This window comes from Biomphalaria glabrata, chromosome 4 (genome assembly GCF_947242115.1).
Source record: "Biomphalaria glabrata chromosome 4, xgBioGlab47.1, whole genome shotgun sequence".
Taxonomy (NCBI): Eukaryota; Metazoa; Mollusca; class Gastropoda; family Planorbidae; genus Biomphalaria; species Biomphalaria glabrata.
The window spans coordinates 17,791,594-17,810,952 of NC_074714.1; the positions used below are offsets into that span (position 1 = coordinate 17,791,594).

General features: G+C 35.0%; 1 protein-coding gene across 2 annotated transcripts in view; it reads right to left on the minus strand.

The window, feature by feature from the left end:
- Nucleotides 1-7,949: 7,949 nt before the first annotated feature.
- The window catches only part of LOC129925731 (uncharacterized), a 166,639-nt gene continuing 155,229 nt past the window's right edge, over nt 7,950-19,359 (minus strand). For both annotated transcript variants that reach the window (XM_056025953.1, XM_056025952.1), the window contains exons 4-7: nt 18,692-18,840; nt 16,691-16,841; nt 13,004-13,151; nt 7,950-11,044 (exon numbers count right to left, since the gene is read on the minus strand). In XM_056025953.1, coding sequence (XP_055881928.1) covers nt 10,856-11,044; nt 13,004-13,151; nt 16,691-16,841; nt 18,692-18,840 — 637 coding nt within the window. In that variant the 3' untranslated portion in view covers nt 7,950-10,855. The remainder of the gene's footprint in view (nt 11,045-13,003; nt 13,152-16,690; nt 16,842-18,691; nt 18,841-19,359) is intronic.

Sequence of the window (19,359 nt, forward strand, 5' to 3'; positions counted from 1 at the left end):
TGGCAACCGGATTGGCCAGAACTTAAGGGATTTCTATATGTACAGTGAGCTTTAATAGTTACTAAACGCGTAGGCCCTAGGTCACAATGTTTTTTCAGCGGCCCCCGAAATGGGAATAGACACTTTTAGTTTTGTGTAGTCTGTCTGTCCGTTCGTCCAACCTGTTTAGATCTCAAAAACTATTTTTACAAAAATATATTGAAAATTTAGTTTAATAAGGAGGAGGCTTTGAGTATATTTTAAACACATTTAGGTAAAAGGTTGTTGTTTTTTCTGACATAATGTAAAACAAATTTGTATTAGTGAATTAAGTATTTTTTGTCATAAAGGCCACTCGCATTTAAAAAAAAAAGTTTGGTTTTGTTGGAAAATAGAAAGAATTCATTTAGTATGTTTACAATACAATGTCGAATACAAATGAAGACAACAATTAATAAGCAGTTTTATAGTATGCAGGTGGAGGACAATAAAAATACTAAAATACACTTCGAGATTCAAGCAAAGAGAAACATTTCTGTTTTGTCCCTTTACAAAAAAATTAAATCACATGGATTATCATTCAATAATATCAATAAGGGTCAGTTCACATTGAACCCCAACTTCATTACTACCAGTTCATTGTATAAATATGAACATTAAACAAGATTACAAAGAGAGTTTGTGTTACAAAGTCGGATCCCTGTCGGATCTGCATATTCGCAAATAATATTCAAGAGGTGATTTAATTTTGATCGTCAAAAGTAATAATGTTTCAAAGATTCATTTCCCGTAAATTTAAATTTAAATTAAATAAAAAAAATAGTAGATTAGTTTTAGTATATTATAACATTGCAATATTGATCAAAACGTTTGGAAATAAAAATCTACACTTTTTTTTTACACTTTAAGTTTAGAAATTGAAATTCTACATCTTAATCTAGTCTATTTTAGTCTAAACTAGATCTGGAAATTCTAGATCTAGACTCTAAAATAATTTTAATTAGAATATAAATCCAGATCTAGATATACTGTAATAAAAATCTAGATTTGGTTTAAAAATTCTAGATTAGATCTAAATCAAGATATCATTCCTTTTTTAAACGCGAGTCACATAACGAGGCTTAATAAACATTACTATACCGAGTTCTTTTAGCATTTCATTTGAAGAATTAATTCCATAATATCAGGTGACCCAGCCTCGCTCGGATGAATAATTTGTTAAGGATATATACCCCAAGTCATTTTGGAAATATTGTTGTAATTACGGAAATGAACGATCGGGTAAAGACTATCAATCCGAAGAGTTGCTTTTTCGTTCTGTCAGTTCTCAATGTAATTGTACATGACGAATAGAAAGTCCCCCCAACAGTAGGCCTATAGAAAACCACAGCTCACGTCTTAACGTTTTACATTGCTTCTTTCGTGTAAAACTATTGGGCTATTATAGGCTTGGAAGAAAGTCTTTGCAGTGTTACTTCTAAAATGGTTACTTTCTGACATTTAATATTGCAATTAATATATTCATTATGGCTCTGAGACATGGACACTTTACAGAAAACAACTAAGACTTCTTGAGTGCTTTCACCAAAGATGCTTGCGCTCCATCATGGACATACGGTGGCAAGACCGCACTACAAACAGCGGTGTCCTTTCCAACACCGGTATGGACAGTACAGAGGGACTTCTTATGGTCCGACAGTTGCACTGGGTAGGGCTTGTATCCCGTATGGGAGACGAACGTTTGCCAAAGGCAGTCTTTTTTTGGTGAGCTAAAAGGTGGTCGACGTAACAGAGGCGCCCTACGGAAACGCTTCAAAGACCAGCTTAGGCGTCAACTTTCCTTGGCTGACATAGAAGAGAGCACCTGGTTGTATGCGGCCTCCGAACGAGTCAGCTGGAGGTCACTCACGAAGGCCGCGGGATACACATTTGAGAGCAAAAGAAAATCTGCTGCCGAAGACAAACGCAGATAGCGAAAAGAAAATCTAAATCGACCACCTGCGGACAATGGTTATGCTTGCCCAGGATGTGGCAAAATATCTAGGTCACAGCTGGGGCTGCGCAGCCACGGGAAATACAACATTCCTCACTAATCTTCGGACTCGAAGACAAACCTTATTATTATGGCTTTAGTAAGAATCATCAAGTGATGCAAAGTCTCTACGTTATAGTGTAAAACGTGCACCTAGTATAAAAGTAAAATCGCGCATTTTTTCCTAAGAGACTTAAAAACATCGCGTTAGTATTCTAAAGAAGCGTTATTGTGAGGCATCTCTGTTTCTCCGACAACCTTTCAGCTTACTAAAAAAAAAGATCTCCAAAAATATGTTCGTCCCCCATACGGTATAAGTGCCCTGCAAAGCGTGACTGTCGGATCATAAGAAGTTCATACCATATTGCGGTCTTTGGTGAAGTCGTTCAATAAGTCTTAGTTGCTTTCTATAAAGTACTCATGTCTCAGATCCACATAGAGGGGTAGAGAGAATCACTTGTTGACACTGATTTTTGTAGACAGGCGGAACGATTTATTTCGCCACACTCTCACTTGGAGGCGTCCAAAAGCACGACTATCCCTGATCACATATCAACCTCTCTTTTAAGCAATGCGTCATTTGATACTATGCTTCCCAGATAATGTGAAGTTATCTACCACTTTAAGGGATTATATGCGCGTTGATCTTTGGGCTGAGTAAGTTTTATTGGGTGACTTCTGGAACATGACTTCTGTTTTACCGAGGTTTATAGGTTAACCAAAAAAAGCAGCAGCGTGATGAAAATTCGTTGACCGCGAGCTGGATATCATCAGGGCCAGCCTTAGGTCTATGCTGCCGCAGTGGACCCCGAAGGTTCAAAAGCCCCGCGCTAATTCTAGGTGTAAATTATTAAATTAAATAATTATGATTTATAATAAGGTTCCTGTGGTCTCCTTGTTTTCAAGGAGCTCCTGGAAATCTCCTGAAACTCATAAAAATGTCCTTAGAAAGACAAAATTGTCATTTTGGGGTGTCAATCAATATGGTAAACGCCAGTCCTACGCGTGATATAAAAAAAACGCATCGTCAGCTTTCATTTAATAAAAATGTAATGCAAATACGATTTTATTTTCTAATACAAAATCTACATTTTTACTTTTTATCCTTATCCCTACCCTTACTGGTCCTCGCGCAATCCATTTCACATAGGGCCCCGCAAATGTTAGGGCCGGCCCTGGTTGTGCAAGTAAGGCACAAATAGCTGTGTTATGATCATTTCCTATGTTTTGGTATGGGACAGTAGACTTCGAAGCTTAAACACATTGCTATAATTTACCAACAAAATAATAACAAAGTAAAAGCTACCTACGAGTATACGCAATGTAAGTGTAAACAATTTTAAAAAGCCTTTAAAACACAATAACTAATTATACACAAAGATATTTAATTTCATTATTTTTCTTCCATAGTTTCATAATGGATCAATGTACAATAAGATGGTGCGCAAATGTTTAATTACGCCAATTGAATCATTAAAACTTTTTCTTGTTTGCGAAGAAAAATCTTAATGTACTGCTGTGAGCCTAGTGACATAAGCGGTGTCAAGGTTTTTTTCGCATTGACGTCATGTAGAAAATTTCATTCATAAAACATTCTAGCCAAAATTAATTTTTCGATAATGAGCCATTTTCAAACCGATATAACGGTCGACTTCGAGTTTTCCCGATGTGGCCAAGAAATTTTAAAGAAAATCGTTAGAGTCTTTTTCGAAATAAAATTTTTATATATTATAAATATATATACATACATACATACAAGAATTGCTCGCTTAAGAGCTTAGGATAATGTCAGAGGGGGAAAAAAACACTACGTCACACGGCCTAGCTAGACTAAAAATCGACTTCATCAGTACGAGCCATTTATCGAGTGTTCATAGACATTGGTGCACCGAGTGCGTTCTTTTAGCATTTCTTTTAAAGAATTCATTCCATATGACGTCAAAGGAAAAAAAAACACTACGTCACACGGCCTAGCTAGACTAAAAATCACCTTTATCAATACGAGCCATTTATCGAGTGTTCATAGACATTGGTGCACTGAGTGCGTTTTCTTAGCATTTCATTTAAAGAATTCATTCCATATGACGTCAAAGAAAAAAAAACACTACGTCACACGGCTTAGTTAGACTAAAATATGTTTTCATCAATACGAGCCATTTTTCGAGGGTTAATAGACATTGGTGCACAGAGTGCGTTCTTTTAACATTACATTTAAAGAGTTCATTCATATGACGTCAAAGAAAAAAAATTCCATTACCTCACCATAGGCTAGTACCGGTACCATAAAAAATGTCTTTATTTACACGAGATATTTAACGAGGGTTCATAGTGTTAGACACCTTATTTATAGTTTAGTTATTTAGAGACGCACCATAGAAGACGCATATTGAACGGGACTAGTGACGTTTGGGATATGTTGGGTTAGAGACCGGAAAATAAGTTAGCGATATAATCCTCCAGGATAACGACGTGTTTAGTGACAGAGACTTTTACTGTGGCCTTTTCTTAGAATAAATACATGGTACATTGTTCTTCAGCGTTGACTACATCTCTTTACTAGTTAAAACCGATGTGTTTGTTTTGTCTGGATTGTTGATCAACTACACGGAATACACCCGAACAATAACACCCAAACGCTTGCAGAGTAATTGGTTGAAATTCAACAGTCATCCATAGTTGACCTCAAGACAGCCTGAACAAGCAACATCACAATAGACATTGGTGTACTGAGTTCTAATAGAATTTATTTAAAAAGGATCAAAGCCGCATTGTTTTTTGCGTTTTGTCTGTCAGTCGGTCTGTCCGTCATCTTAATATAAAAAAAAACAACAATTAAAAGTTATTAAAATTGATTAACCATTATTTTACGTTTCAAAACATCGCAATAATTTTTAGGTATGAACACAATTGAAAAGTTTATATAATAGATTGTTCCGGATGTTTGTATAAATAGTAAAAGAAAAAGACAATTTCAGATAAATGTAATACCGTTAATTATTTTTTTTGGATGGTCTCGTATAAAAATTAGATGTACTACAGCCTTGTGGAGAGATTTTCATACCTTACTTTGGTGTTTGGATTATGTTTTCCTTAAAAATCGGAACATAATATTAACAATAATTAGATTTTTTTAATGTTTTAGGTAGAAAGTTAAATGTACTGTAAGAGAGAAGTGAGTTAAAATAGTTTTCATAAAAATCCGTAAAAACATTATTTCGTAAATGAGAAGATTATTTGTTTATTAATTAGAAGAGGAAGTTCAAACAATTATTTGGCGTTAGTAGATTTTTAAATAAATTCGGAAATTTCTGGCGACGATTTGTAAGAAACAAAATCCGGAACATTCTTTATCGATTACAAAACGTCTATGTTATGTTTCAGCAAGAAAATTAAATGTCTAAAAAGTAATTTTCAGAAATCAATTCTATTAAATTCCTTTTTTTAAAGCCCTGAACAACCTATTGTCGATATTTTAAAAATTTGTTGAAAGATGAAAATACGGAACAATTTGATATCGATAACCAAATTATAATGACGCATTGTCAAATAATATAAGTGTAATATTAGTCAAACAATCATTAGGCATAATTCATGTTTTATAAAACAATATCCGGAACATTTTTACACTTAATGAAATATAAGTCAGTATAGAGATTTTGATTTAGCATTAATATGCTATTTACATAAAAAACGGAACAAAATATTATTGATAATGTGTTTTCGCAACGTTTAAGCATGGAAATTGAATGTAATATAAGTTAGAAGATCAAACAAACATTTGTTGGCGTTGATTAGTTTTGCATAAAAAAATCCGGAACAATCAATTTTAGATACTTAAAACTATTAAGATGTTACGGGAGGAACATTAAAGGGTAAATCAGATTTTCAATAGCTTTTAGAGTTCTAGTTTTTTATATCTAATTGTGACGGACAGACCTACCGACAGACAAAACGCACAAAAATAAACCTTTTTTTTCTGATGAGGGCACTAAACAAAAAATAAATAAAATCTGATTTTTAAAAAAAGTTTAAGAAATTAGTTTAGCACCATGTCTAGGCCGGGCTTTACGCTACTACACGAAAGTCTCTGCATAAAATAGCCATTTTAAAAAATGTGCGTGATATTTACATACAAAGTGCATTCTTAGCCTTTATAAACAAAAATAAATGTTTTCTTTTAATTTTAGCAGCTAGTTGACCAGAAAAAAACACCTTTAATTAATATTTATATTTTTTGTAAACATTTCTAGTACATTTTATAAAAATATTTGATTTGGTGATACTGAAAATACACAAAAATCGTTGATCTTTGTTAGCATATTGTAACATTGCAATATCCCTTACATTTACGTTATTGTTTTAGAATTGGTGTATTTTTATGAAAAAATCGCTTACATAATTAATTTTATAAATTAAACGGTTTGTTTTTAGAAAACCAAAAGTAGCCGTTGCACCTAAACTTTTCAAGCCGCATTTAATGGTGAAATAATATTTTTTTTATATCTTTTCTAGTTTTCGAGATCTGAGTGTGACAGACGGACATTTTGCACAAACCTAATAGCGGCTTTTTCCCCTTACGGGGGCCGCTAAAAATTTAGTAATTACAGCGATATTCATCCATATCCTGTGGTATCTTGCAGGGGCGGACTAACAATAAAATAGTATTGGGGAAATAGGGTTGTGGTTGTTTATATTTTGCCGTTCATAGTTAGAGTTGTGTTGTTAATATTTTGCAGTTCATAGTATCTGATATTCTTGCTGAAAATATCCAAACCTGCCTATTAGTATTAACTTGCATGAGCGGACCACTTCGCGGGCCGATTTTGAGTGTGTTTCCACACAAAATATCTTTGTAACCTTGTTTATCAATTACTAAAAGGTTCGTTAGGTGTTGTTAAGAATCAACCAATTTATTCATGTGTTTACTTATGCATTAGTTCTATTTGCTTTGTATGGTCGTCACGATGTACCCTTGTTCGAGGCCAGCCAACCGTCATCACTACAGGAGTTTGAGAATAGGGCTTAATTATTTGGATTTCTTGTAAAAAACAAGGCAATACTTGTCCATATTCAAGCAACACTATAGGCCTAAATAAGTTTATCTTATCTCATACAATACAGACGTTACTTCAAAAATGACTTAAATTCTGAAAAGTCACTGGTTTTCCTGGCTGGTTCAGGCAACCCATTCCATGTTCTAATAGCACTAGGGAAGAAGGAGCACTTGTACAAATTTGTCCTAGCATATGGAACGAGGAATGTGCCTTTATGTTTGCGTCTTTCTGAGTATCTTATTAGATTTTGTTTTTGTACTTGAAGATAATGGTTCAGTGTTTTATGTATAATTGCTACTTCAGAATCAACGGCACCAGAATACACACATCCTGCAAACGAAAGGTCACCAGAATACACACATCCTGCAAACGAAAGGACACCAGAATACACACATCCTACAAACGAAAGGACACCAGAATACACACATCCTGCAAACGAAAGGTCACCAGAATACACACATCCTGCAAACGAAAGGACACCAGAATACACACATCCTACAAACGAAAGGACACCAGAATACACACATCCTACAAACGAAAGGACACCAGAATACACACATCCTACAAACGAAAGGACACCAGAATACACACATCCTACAAACGAAAGGACACCAGAATACACACATCCTACAAACGAAAGGACACCAGAATACACACATCCTACAAACGAAAGGACACCAGAATACACACATCCTACAAACGAAAGGACACCAGAATACACACATCCTACAAACGAAAGGACACCAGAATACACACATCCTACAAACGAAAGGACACCAGAATACACACATCCTACAAACGTAAGGACACCAGAATACACACATCCTACAAACGAAAGGACACCAGAATACACACATCCTACAAACGAAAGGACACAAAATGGCTATGTGTAAAATAGTTTTATTTCTCTCACCATCAAATCAAACAGAAAATAATAAACAGGACACACTAGGATAGGACGTTTGCAACAACTTCTTTCAAAATGGAATAGACAGAAGGACGTCATGGCAGCAGTAGGCCTACATGTCTACTTAAAATGTGGACCTATCAAACACAGAGAGTAACATTTGCCGACTAGTTGAACTTGTACAGATCCTAAGCATAAATATTACACTAGAATAAAGACACTCTTACTGAAACTACAAAGCATACACCAGGATCTAGACCACACTTTGTAGACAGACGAAGTCAAGGAAGGAGCAGGGGCGCTGTAAGATAGGTGAAGAGCCAATGTCTCATCCTGGCCATGGATAAAAGCCTTTCCTTGGTCAGAGGTCCATAAAAGGGAACCGGAAGTTCTCGGACCTTAAGGACATCTGAATCTGAATCAGGTAGTTCTGAGGAGGAAATTTTCCCTGGTGGGTGACATTAAGCACATAGTATGATGCTATCTAAACAAATAGACATCGTTATAGGTGTGTCGTATTTCTTGGTTTACCTACTTTTTTGTCTATAGTGTGGTATTATTTATCAAAGAGGCTGAGTGATAAAGTGCTTCCCGGGTTCGAATCCTGGTGAAGACATTAATTTCAGGATCTTAAGACAGCTCTGAGAACACTTATTTCTAATGAATACATGACATTAGTTGGGGAAAAGTAAAGGCAGATGGTCGTTGTGCTGGCCACATGACAGCCTTGTTAACCATTGGCCACATGAACAGATGACCTTTACATCATCTGCCCCATTGACCGCATAGTCCAAAAGGAGGACTTTTTCTATTATTTATTAAGCGCACTAGGTGTCTCTTGTGTTAAACAAGGTATTAGAAGGCTGTAACAAAATTTTGCAAAGAAAATGAGAAAACATTCATCTGCGACTAAGGTAACCAATGCTAATAACAAAATTCTTATAATATCATTTTAATTTTTGGGGATTATACCTATAACTAGGTAGCACAAACAGTTATGTGCTTATCATTGGCACTGCCCATTAACACACAAGAAGAACACACCCTTGAATACACAAATAAATCTAATGAACAAACAACTTTTTAAAAAAATTCCTAGACCAAAGAGCTCACAAGATTTTGAACCTTATGGGCTCTTTTTACCCTTAGTTCTTATAACCTTTTTAACCATCAACATTTTGTCACAATTAACAAACAAGTTAAACCAAAATAACAACTATTCACACATTAATATCAACTTAACAAGGCTCCATTATTTCCTCTCATCCCACTTGCACTCATACAAACGATTGTTATTCATCTTTGTATAAAAAAAATAAAAATGTCAATAATTATTAGGGCCAATTGATAAAAAAGTTAAAATCATAATGTATTTATTTTGTAATAAAAGAATCAACATACAAGAAATAAATACATCATCTATCAGCCTATATTCTCGTAGAACAGAAACATATTTGCAAATGTTTATTCATATACAGCAGGCTTTATTATACAGCAATGTTATCTAGTTATCCACATGAACAGCACAGAATAATACCAGTGCAATGGAAATTTTCCTATAACACTATCAATGATTCACTGTAACAACTATAATAAATAATAATATAACTATAATATAATATTATAAAACCTGTGAAATTTTAAAAAGTGGTATAAAGCAAAATTATTAAAATTTTCTTGTTTTCTATTTCAATTACCAGCACACACACACACTTATTTATATATATATATGGAGGCGCGGTGGCTGAGTGGTAAAGTGCTTGGCTTCTGAACCGCGAATCCGGGGTTTGATTTCTGATGATGACTGGGATTTTTAAGTTTGGGATTTTGAGGTAAAGTGGGACTATTATATATAGATATGATTAAAAAGATTTCAAAACATATTATTAAAAATTAGATGGATTTGCTCAAGTTTTCTCTGTGGAAACTACTCTTGCTAACTTTTCTATACAGATCTTTCTTGGTGACATAAGGGTCAAGCTTTACATGTTTCCGTCATTTGTTTCAAAAGCGTGAAGTCTCTATCAAGTCCCTGTATGACCAAGATTTTCAAAGTGTATTTTTAGGTCAACAAAGTTGTGGAAATATTTTTTAAAACTTTTCTATTGCAAGGTGAATAAGATATTGCCAGATGGTGATAGCCTAAGGAGTATACATTACTATAAACATGGAAGACAAATCACAAACACAAAATGTATACACTAAATTGTATAATTTTCTCTTTAAAAAAAATTGAATTTCTGTAAAATAAAATAAAAAAAAAATTAAATTCATATGTGATATTTATATGCTTTTAAAAACTTCAAGGAAACTATTTTTTGAATATTTTAGTATATTCAGTTGTATTAAATTGTCCATAAATAAAACAAGATATCAAATGTCCATTTTTATTTCAGCATTAAAAAAAAAAAAAAAAAAAAAAAAAAAAAAGACATTTTTTTTTCTGCAATGAAGGTACATTTGGCAATATCATTTTAGAACTAATCAATTATTTTAAATAAATATTTCAGTTTAAAATGACACTTTCAACAGATTTTTATTACAGTTTGATTATTTACTATAGTAAAATAAAAACCAAAAAATAGTATAATTATATACAATCATATATAACATCATCCGGGCAAATGTTTTACATATTAATTACAAATAAAATCTTTTTATGATAAAATAAACAAATAAAAAAATAGTCAAATTTGAAAAAAAGAAAACATTTTTTTTTTATTATGAAATTTTTACCATTAGATATTTTAATAAAACATTTGTAGGCCTAGAATTGAAATGTTTTACAATTTCTATAGTAAAATAAAAACATAATACACAAATATTTATTTATGAAACAAATATGCATCCAGTTTTTGCAATAATATAAAGTACTCTTTGGTACTATAAGGGCAACAGTCGATGAAGTGAGGCTGTCAGTATCAGGGCAGCAACAAGACTTACACTTGGGCGGTAGCTATTTGTTTTGTTCTCAGCATTGTCAGCATCTCTGTTGCCTTTGCCCTTTGGACTGCTGGTGTGCTTGTCGCTGATGAGAGCATTGTGGCTGTGGTGTGGTTTTTTGGTTGTCTGCTGTAAAAGAAAAGTATGAACAAATTGTTAGCATGAAGGCTACTTGATCACAAGAGGCATTACTAGGGCTGGGGTCACCTAATGTGATTAGCTAATGGGGTCCTACCACCCTGCCACCCCTTTTAAAAATAAACTTTCCCAATAAAATCTGACACTGGGTTAATACATTTTGTGATACATACTACAAACAGCTAATTGCCTACATTAATTTAAAACAGGAATATATTCACATTATTATATTTTTTAATATAATTTTATTTTCTGATGATTTATCATGTTAATACCCTGCCTTTTCCCGCTGAAGGGTGCCACATGGTGCAGTCAGCAACCCTCACACTCCTTAGGTGCGCCACTGCAAACAGACTTTATAGAGGCTTTCTACCCTTATCTATTACCGAGCTCAAGAAACCGATGTTTCTCTCAGTGACATCTCTGAAAAACGCCCTTATTTCGGTAGGTCTCCGAGGGCCACATAATATGTTCTGGCAGGCTGCACCCGGAGCGTGTTTGCCCACCCCTGTCCTACACATCGCCATGTGTTAATCTAGATATCCATGTTTTTGTGCTTGTCCTGGGTAAGGGTATCTATGGTGCGGGACTAGCGTGTGAGTGAAAGGATATTGATCTCTACTCCGGTGATTGTGCTATAAGTAGATGGATGTATTGCTGAATAACACCAAAGTAAAACATAGTATTTTAATTATTTTTTTTTACAAAACCCCTCTTATACCAAACATTTACAAAATAAATATTTCTACTTTGATTATCATAACTTCGACATCCTTATGTGTTGTTTTTTTAAATACAAAGGGTCGCAATCATTTTGATTTTGAAGTTTACTTAAATTTCTACTAAACTGTAATTATCCCCCTTACCATAAAATGCAACAACCCTAAGTTATAACCAAATTATTTCCGTGTTATGAAATCAAATATAGATGTCTAAATATGTTTCTACAATTTCTAATTATTGATTCTGGTCTGTGCAATTACGGAATTTGTTCTGAGTTTTCGGTCGAAGTCTCGCAAACAGTATAGTTACTTCATAAAGTTTTGTAGAAGCTACCAATATATAAAGAGCACATTCCTATAGCCTCCAGCAGTACATTTTAGCACTGAGGATTTGGTACAGTGATAGTTTAGGCGCTAGGTGATAGTTTTTAGGGATGCTGTAGACATATTATATAAATGCTCATTTTATTATGTCTTTAAATCGTCAACTAAAATGATACACGTCTGAGTTTCATGTGTGCGTGTTTATGTTCAAAAGCAGTTTTTATGTGAAGAACTTTAGTTTTTTTGTCCATTAGATTTTGGATTAAACTTTGCGTGTGTGTGTGTGTAATTATTGTTATCATTTAGAGACTTAACATCATAATCATAATGTGAGGATTTTAATATTGTCCATTAACCAACGTGAGACTTATCATTTTAGGTACGTATATGTATTCGCATGTCTCGTTGTTTTCATGAATAGCGAGGTCTTAGGTACGAATCTGACATTTTATAGTTTGCGATATTTATTCATGAATCTGACTTTTTATAGTTTGCGATATTTCAAAACTTTTAGTATTCATTTCTATTTTTTTGTATTTTTGTTTTGGTTGGGGTGGGAGGGGCGGGGGAGAGATCTAATCATGACAGTATAGTGAAAATATTTTTTTTTATGAATAATCTCGCGTTAAAAAGTCTAGCGCCAAAACTGCAGCGCGAAATATGTCGATATAGCCAGTTATCTGGTCCCCAGGTCTGGTATAAATAATCTACACAACAAACAATACTTCTATTTTTTTTCTTCCTTCAAAAGTTTCAATGTTTTTGTTGCGTTTATTTTTATTGGTAAAAACGTTATATATTATACATTATGATTCATGACAATTGAGGTATCTGTTGGTTTTCAATGGACAGCAAATATCATGGACACTGGGAGCTGATGAAATACATAGCGTTAACAACAAACCTTTTGCTGCGACTCTATCACAGTATAGTTGCATTCAGCGCCAACACTGACCATAGGCTTGACCAGCGTGATGGCCAGTTTGGCCGCGTGGTGACCACATGTGTTGTTGATATTTCTCTTCACACATGTGATTGTATTGTACATATCACTGACAGAAAGAAAAAACAATATAAAATTGACAAGATATTTTACGAAAGTAATGAGATTTGAAACTTCTTAATTCCAAAGAATTGACAAGTCCCATGTAAGAGTCTGGACTAAATGATTTCTATCACAGGGTACTGAATAATAAAGTCCAGCATCTTTTAACCTTAAAGCATATACACACACTGTGCAGCAAGATAGTGTTAGGATACAGAAGATAATTAATTAATTCAACCTTACACATTTTCGTTAGCAATTTAAAAAACAACAACAAGAAAAACATTAAGCATACTTTTTTTTTAAAAAGACAATCCCTCCTGTATACAACTTATAGAACGATTGTGTTTTCTCTAAATAACGAACAAATGTTAGATTTAACAAAACAATGGAACTTTTTTTTACCCCACCCCCACCCCAGAAAAGATCATGGGTAAGCGAATGTATAGATCTACACTTTATAATATTCTAATGAAAACTCTTAAGATCTAGACTTAGAAGACCATGCGCTAAACTTTTCCTGAACATAAATTTATTAAACTTTTACGAATGCGAAAATACCCTTTTTTATTTAGAAACACTATAACTGTGAAACTAGAGATTTTACAGTGTGGCCCAAGAGCTAGTAATTTTTTCCCATCTGTAAAATTTCTAGGAAAAAAAAAGGAACAGCCGGTACTCTGTCCACCGGATACATAAGTAGATTAATTTTCCACTTCATTTATAAAAATCACCAATTAAAAAAAAAACTTGATTAAAAACAAAAGAAAAAACCCCAAAGTTTTCGAGGAAGCGTAGCTAGGGTTGGGGGGGGGGGGGACGAGGAGGGAGAATTTGAAAATCTTCCCGGGCCCACACTTGAGGGGGGCCCCAAATGATTGTCTTTTACATTAAATATTACGCAAAGTGCAGGCCCCCCAAAGAGGTCAAGTCCACCGGGCCCTCAAATGATGGAAAATTCCTAGCTACGCCCCTGCGAGCGTGTGACAAGTCAAAAACTCGCTGTCAGAGTCACTCAAAATTATCACAGCATTAATTATTATTTTTCATTATTTATTTATTTTATTTTAATTATTTCCCCATCCTACCCCTAAATTCTCCACCCGCGCCACCTTTTCCTCTCCAGGCTAGACTTAGTTGACCACATTGGAGATAGCTAGGCCACGTCTTTCGAGTTATCTTCCCTTGACCGGGGCAAAGATACGCACAGACTTTGATCTTATCGACAGGATGTCTGACAGCCGCAGTGGACACCACCTTGTGTGGAATGCAAGTCACCCCTCCCCCCCCCCCCCTTTCTCCTATGTCTCTCTTTGATCTAGGAGACCACGAGGACAAACACGCCCATTGACCTCCCAATGTGCGAATCCCATCTCTTGTCGGACTTCACCCACGTGTAAGATAATTCTAAGCCTAGGACATTTCCTGTGTCCGCCCACATTTTCCAGGCCTTTGTATATAAGGTAAATTAAATCGAGTCAGACTCTCTCTTTCTCATTCGAGCTGAGCTATCGAGTCTGGACTATATCACTTATTCTCTCTCCTAGAGGAATACCTGGTGGTAATCCGAACTTAATCACAAGTTCCATCTTAATTACTTTTGTGCTATTTCCATTGGACTTTATCATGTGTAGTTTATTATTTCATTTATATTTAATTAGTGCATTGTGTATTTCTCACTGGCGTAAGTAGAAAACACGAACATGGCTAATGTATATTTTATGTTTTGCATTAATCTATTAATGCTACGTTGCTCAATTGATCATTGATGCAACCATGTATATATTTGTACACCTTATTTTATTTCCTTTATCTCGGTTGACAGCCTTGATAATTCCACTATCGCACTAATACTGCGCTTAGAAAGGAGATATGAATTATCTCCCCTTTACTCATTTTACTCTAATGAGAGTTGCGCCGCTTGAACGGACACCCTCTCCATTCAAGCGCGCTCCATTGTTCTCGACCCACGGTCATATGTAAACAATCATCTGGGTCGCTGACCACCGCCCATTCCCCCCCCCCCCATCTCTTTCTCTATCCACCTGTGTTGTTTATTTGAGATTATTATTTCCCCTTTTATGTACCCTTTTATATTGCTACTATCAGCCATCTATTTTCCGAATCCCATTTGTCATCATCTCCCCATTGTGCTCTAAATTTTACCAATCTGACGAATGCACCTCAGTCGAGGGCATCGATAAGATGCATGAGAGACATGTCCTAACTTGTCTTTATTTATCCGCAGCCTCCCTCAGGTGTCTATCTATTTACCTGCATGTGTGCTTAGTGATATTCAGCACTGCACTTCCCTACTGAGATCTGTCTATTTATTTATTGGATCAACGATCTATTTACCTGCCTATTTGTTTGAAATCAAGAATCACCTACTATTTATGTGCTTAGTGCTATTCAGCACTGCACTTGCCTACTGAGATCTACTCAACTCTACTACTCGGCGCTATCGGCATTGCCCGCCTATTCGACAGCCCACTGTCAAGCTATTAGGTGCGACGTCCCTATAGATTCAGATCTGTGTGAGACGTCATAGCTACGCCAACCCTCTGCAACTCACTGGACATATCCTGTCAACTACGCTGCCCACGACAGATCCGCTCTGCCCGCAGTAACCTTGTGCCCACGGTAGCCGGCCACCCGCCCTACTGTGCCCACTACAGATATTAGATTTTGGGGATTGAGACTCCACAAGAACTATATCACCGGCGTCCCTCTATCCGCTAGAGCGCCACATCCAGCTGCAGAACCTCAAGCCAGGACACAGCCAGCTGCGACATCAACAGGAATACCAGCTAAGTCAGAGGACAAAGTGACATACTCTCTTATTAGGTGCAATAGTGATGATTAAATCTAGTATTATTTAGAGATAGATGCAAACCCTCCCCCCTTTTATTCTTATATGTATATTTATGTAAATAAATATCTTTCATTTTTAACTTTTGTATCTATTTTTCATTGCTTGTCTCGTTGCGTGTCTGCTCCCGATTCATATGCTGATAGGTTGGTGTGTGATAGCTTTAAAAATAATCATCCCCTAGACATTAAACACGCCAAACACACGTCACATTTCCCCACCTGTCACAGAGCGTAGGAAGTAGATTTATAGATAAAAACATCTTAATAAAATACTCAGACAGAAAGGAAAAGCCACATTCCTTATTCCATCTGCTAATACAAATTCGAACATATACTCCTTCTTACCAAGTGCCATTAAAACATGGAATGGGTTGCTTTAATAATCCAGTGATTTAGCAAAGTTGAAGTCTCTAATTAATATGTACTACTAGATTAACTCACAGAAAAGAAACGACAGTAATTTATAAGTTTAGATACACAGCCTAATGGAAAAAAATATTTGTATAAACAAGTGTGAACCTTATATGAGATCTATACCGGTGATTAAACTGAGCTTTTAATAATAACTATGAACTTACAAGATAAGAGAAGTATTTCGACAGTACAACAGCATTGTAAGGAAGTTATAAGAGACGATGAAAGATAACTTAAAAAAAAAAAACAACAACTTACACACAAACTTGTTCTTTCCGTCGATGGTTACTGATTTTGGTCAGGAAACGGAAATTTTGGTTGCTGTGAACCAAATGTCCTAAATGTGTGTTGAAGCATTGCTCGGAAACAGGGCCGGCTTTAGTCAGACAGGTTTGGTGCATTGCATAGTCTACAAGTGGAAAAATAATATTGTAAATATAAACTGTTATAAACATCAAAACGGACCAGTGTATAGATACTTATCAACATACATGCATGGTTACATACTTATCAACATACAGGCATGGTTACATACTTATCAATATACAGGCATGGTTACATACTTATCAACATACAGGCATGGTTACATACTTATCAACATACAAGCATGGTTACATACTTATCAACATACAGGCATGGTTACATACTTATCAACATACAAGCATGGTTACATACTTATCAACATACAAGCATGGTTACATACTTATCAACATACATACATGGTTACATACTTATCAACATACATACATGGTTACATACTTATCAACATACAGGCATGGTTACATACTTATCAATATACAGGCATGGTTACATACTTATCAACAAACAGGCATGGTTACATACTTATCAACATACAAGCATGGTTACATACTTATCAACATACAAGCATGGTTACATACTTATCAACATACAGGCATGGTTACATACTTATCAACATACAAGCATGGTTACATACTTATCAACATACAGGCATGGTTACATACTTATCAACATACAGGCATGGTTGCATACTTATCAACATACATACATGGTTACATACTTAACAACATACAGGCATGGTTACATATTTATCAACATACATACATGGTTACATACTTAACAACATACAGGCATTGTTACATACTTATCAATATACAGGCATGGTTACATACTTATCAACATACAAGCATGGTTACATACTTATCAACATACAACCATGGTTACATACTTATCAACATACAGGCATGGTTACATACTTGTCAACATACAAGCATGGTTACATACTTATCAACATACAAGCATGGTTACATACTTAACAACATACAGGCATGGTTACATACTTATCAACATACAGGCATGGTTACATACTTATCAACATACAGGCATGGTTACATACTTATCAATATACAGGCATGGGTACATACTTATCAACATACAAGCATGGTTACATACTTATCAAAATACAAGCATGGTTACATACTTATCAACATACAATCATGGTTACATACTTATCAACATACAAGCATGGTTACATACTTATCAACATACAGGCATGGTTACATACTTATCAATATACATGCATGGTGTAATGACAGCAGCCACATCTACTACAGACTATTCATGTAACAAAAAAAATGCCTAAACGGCCCTATACTATAAAGTATAAAATGTTACAAACGAATACATACATTTTGGTAACATTACCAGTGACAATTTTACATAACGCTACATATCATCTATAGATGGAGAGATAGCATAAAAGAATAGACGGGCCTGTCATTGAAAGAGATTCTATCCAAGTCAAAAGAAAGAGAGGAATGGAGAGAGACGGTCGAAAATTCGTATGGTGCCCCAAAGATATGTGAAGGTGATATATCTTATATTTTATTTTGGACTCCTTTTGACCTTTATCCTCCTCAGTCCAAAGTGGACACTGCTCTACTAACACTCAATGATATCCAAATAATGGTAAACCTTTGGGACATCATGTTTTCAGAATCAACACTGGTGGTCCCGTCCCTCCCCCTTTTTTTTGTCAAGGGTACTTAAGTTGTACAAAAAACGTTGTTTTAGTCTTTGTTTTGATGTATGTGGTTAAATTCGTCATTAGATTTACAACATAATCAGTTATTGTGTACAGAACCAGAAAAACTTCGGATAAATTTTACAATGGTCCAGTGCAAGTCTTGATTTTTATGCTCTCATAGATGTGAATGTTAGTATTTTTTCCATCTATAATTCAAACCAAACGCCACAGGGCAGTATGACCCATGTACTCACTTTCGAATAAACTGTCGTCCGAGCAGAGCTCATGAAGCACGTGCCGGGTGTCCTCAAAGTGAACTGAGGCCGAGTCTATGTCCAGGTGTCTGGCTCTGTGACAGGTGCTTCTCAAATGGTGAATGCAGGAGACAGCCATGCGGTAAGAGCTGCAACAAGATGGAAAAGAGTTTAGAACCTGCGTATTTTACATCTACCAGATAGAGAGCAAGAAAAAAAACTGAAATATGGATAACATAAATAGAAACAGAGAAAGAGAAATATGAGTAACAGAAAAAGAAAGAAAGAAAGAAAGAGAAATATGGGTTATAGAGAAAGAAAGAAAGAAAGAAATATGGGTTATAGAGAAAGGAAGAAAGAAAGAAAGAGAAATATGCGTAAAAGAGAAAGAAAGAAAGAAATATGGGTTATAGAGAAAGAAAGAGAAATATGCGTAATAGAGAAAGAAAGAGAAATATGCGTAATAGAGAAAGAAAGAAAGAAAGAGAAATATGCGTAATAGAGAAAGAAAGAAAGAGAAATATGCGTAATAGAGAAAGAAAGAAAGAGAAATATGCGTAATAGAGAAAGAAAGAAATATGGGTTATAGAGAAAGAAAGAGAAATATGCGTAATAGAGAAAGAAAGAAAGAGAAATATGTGTAATAGAGAAAGAAAGAAAGAAAGAAA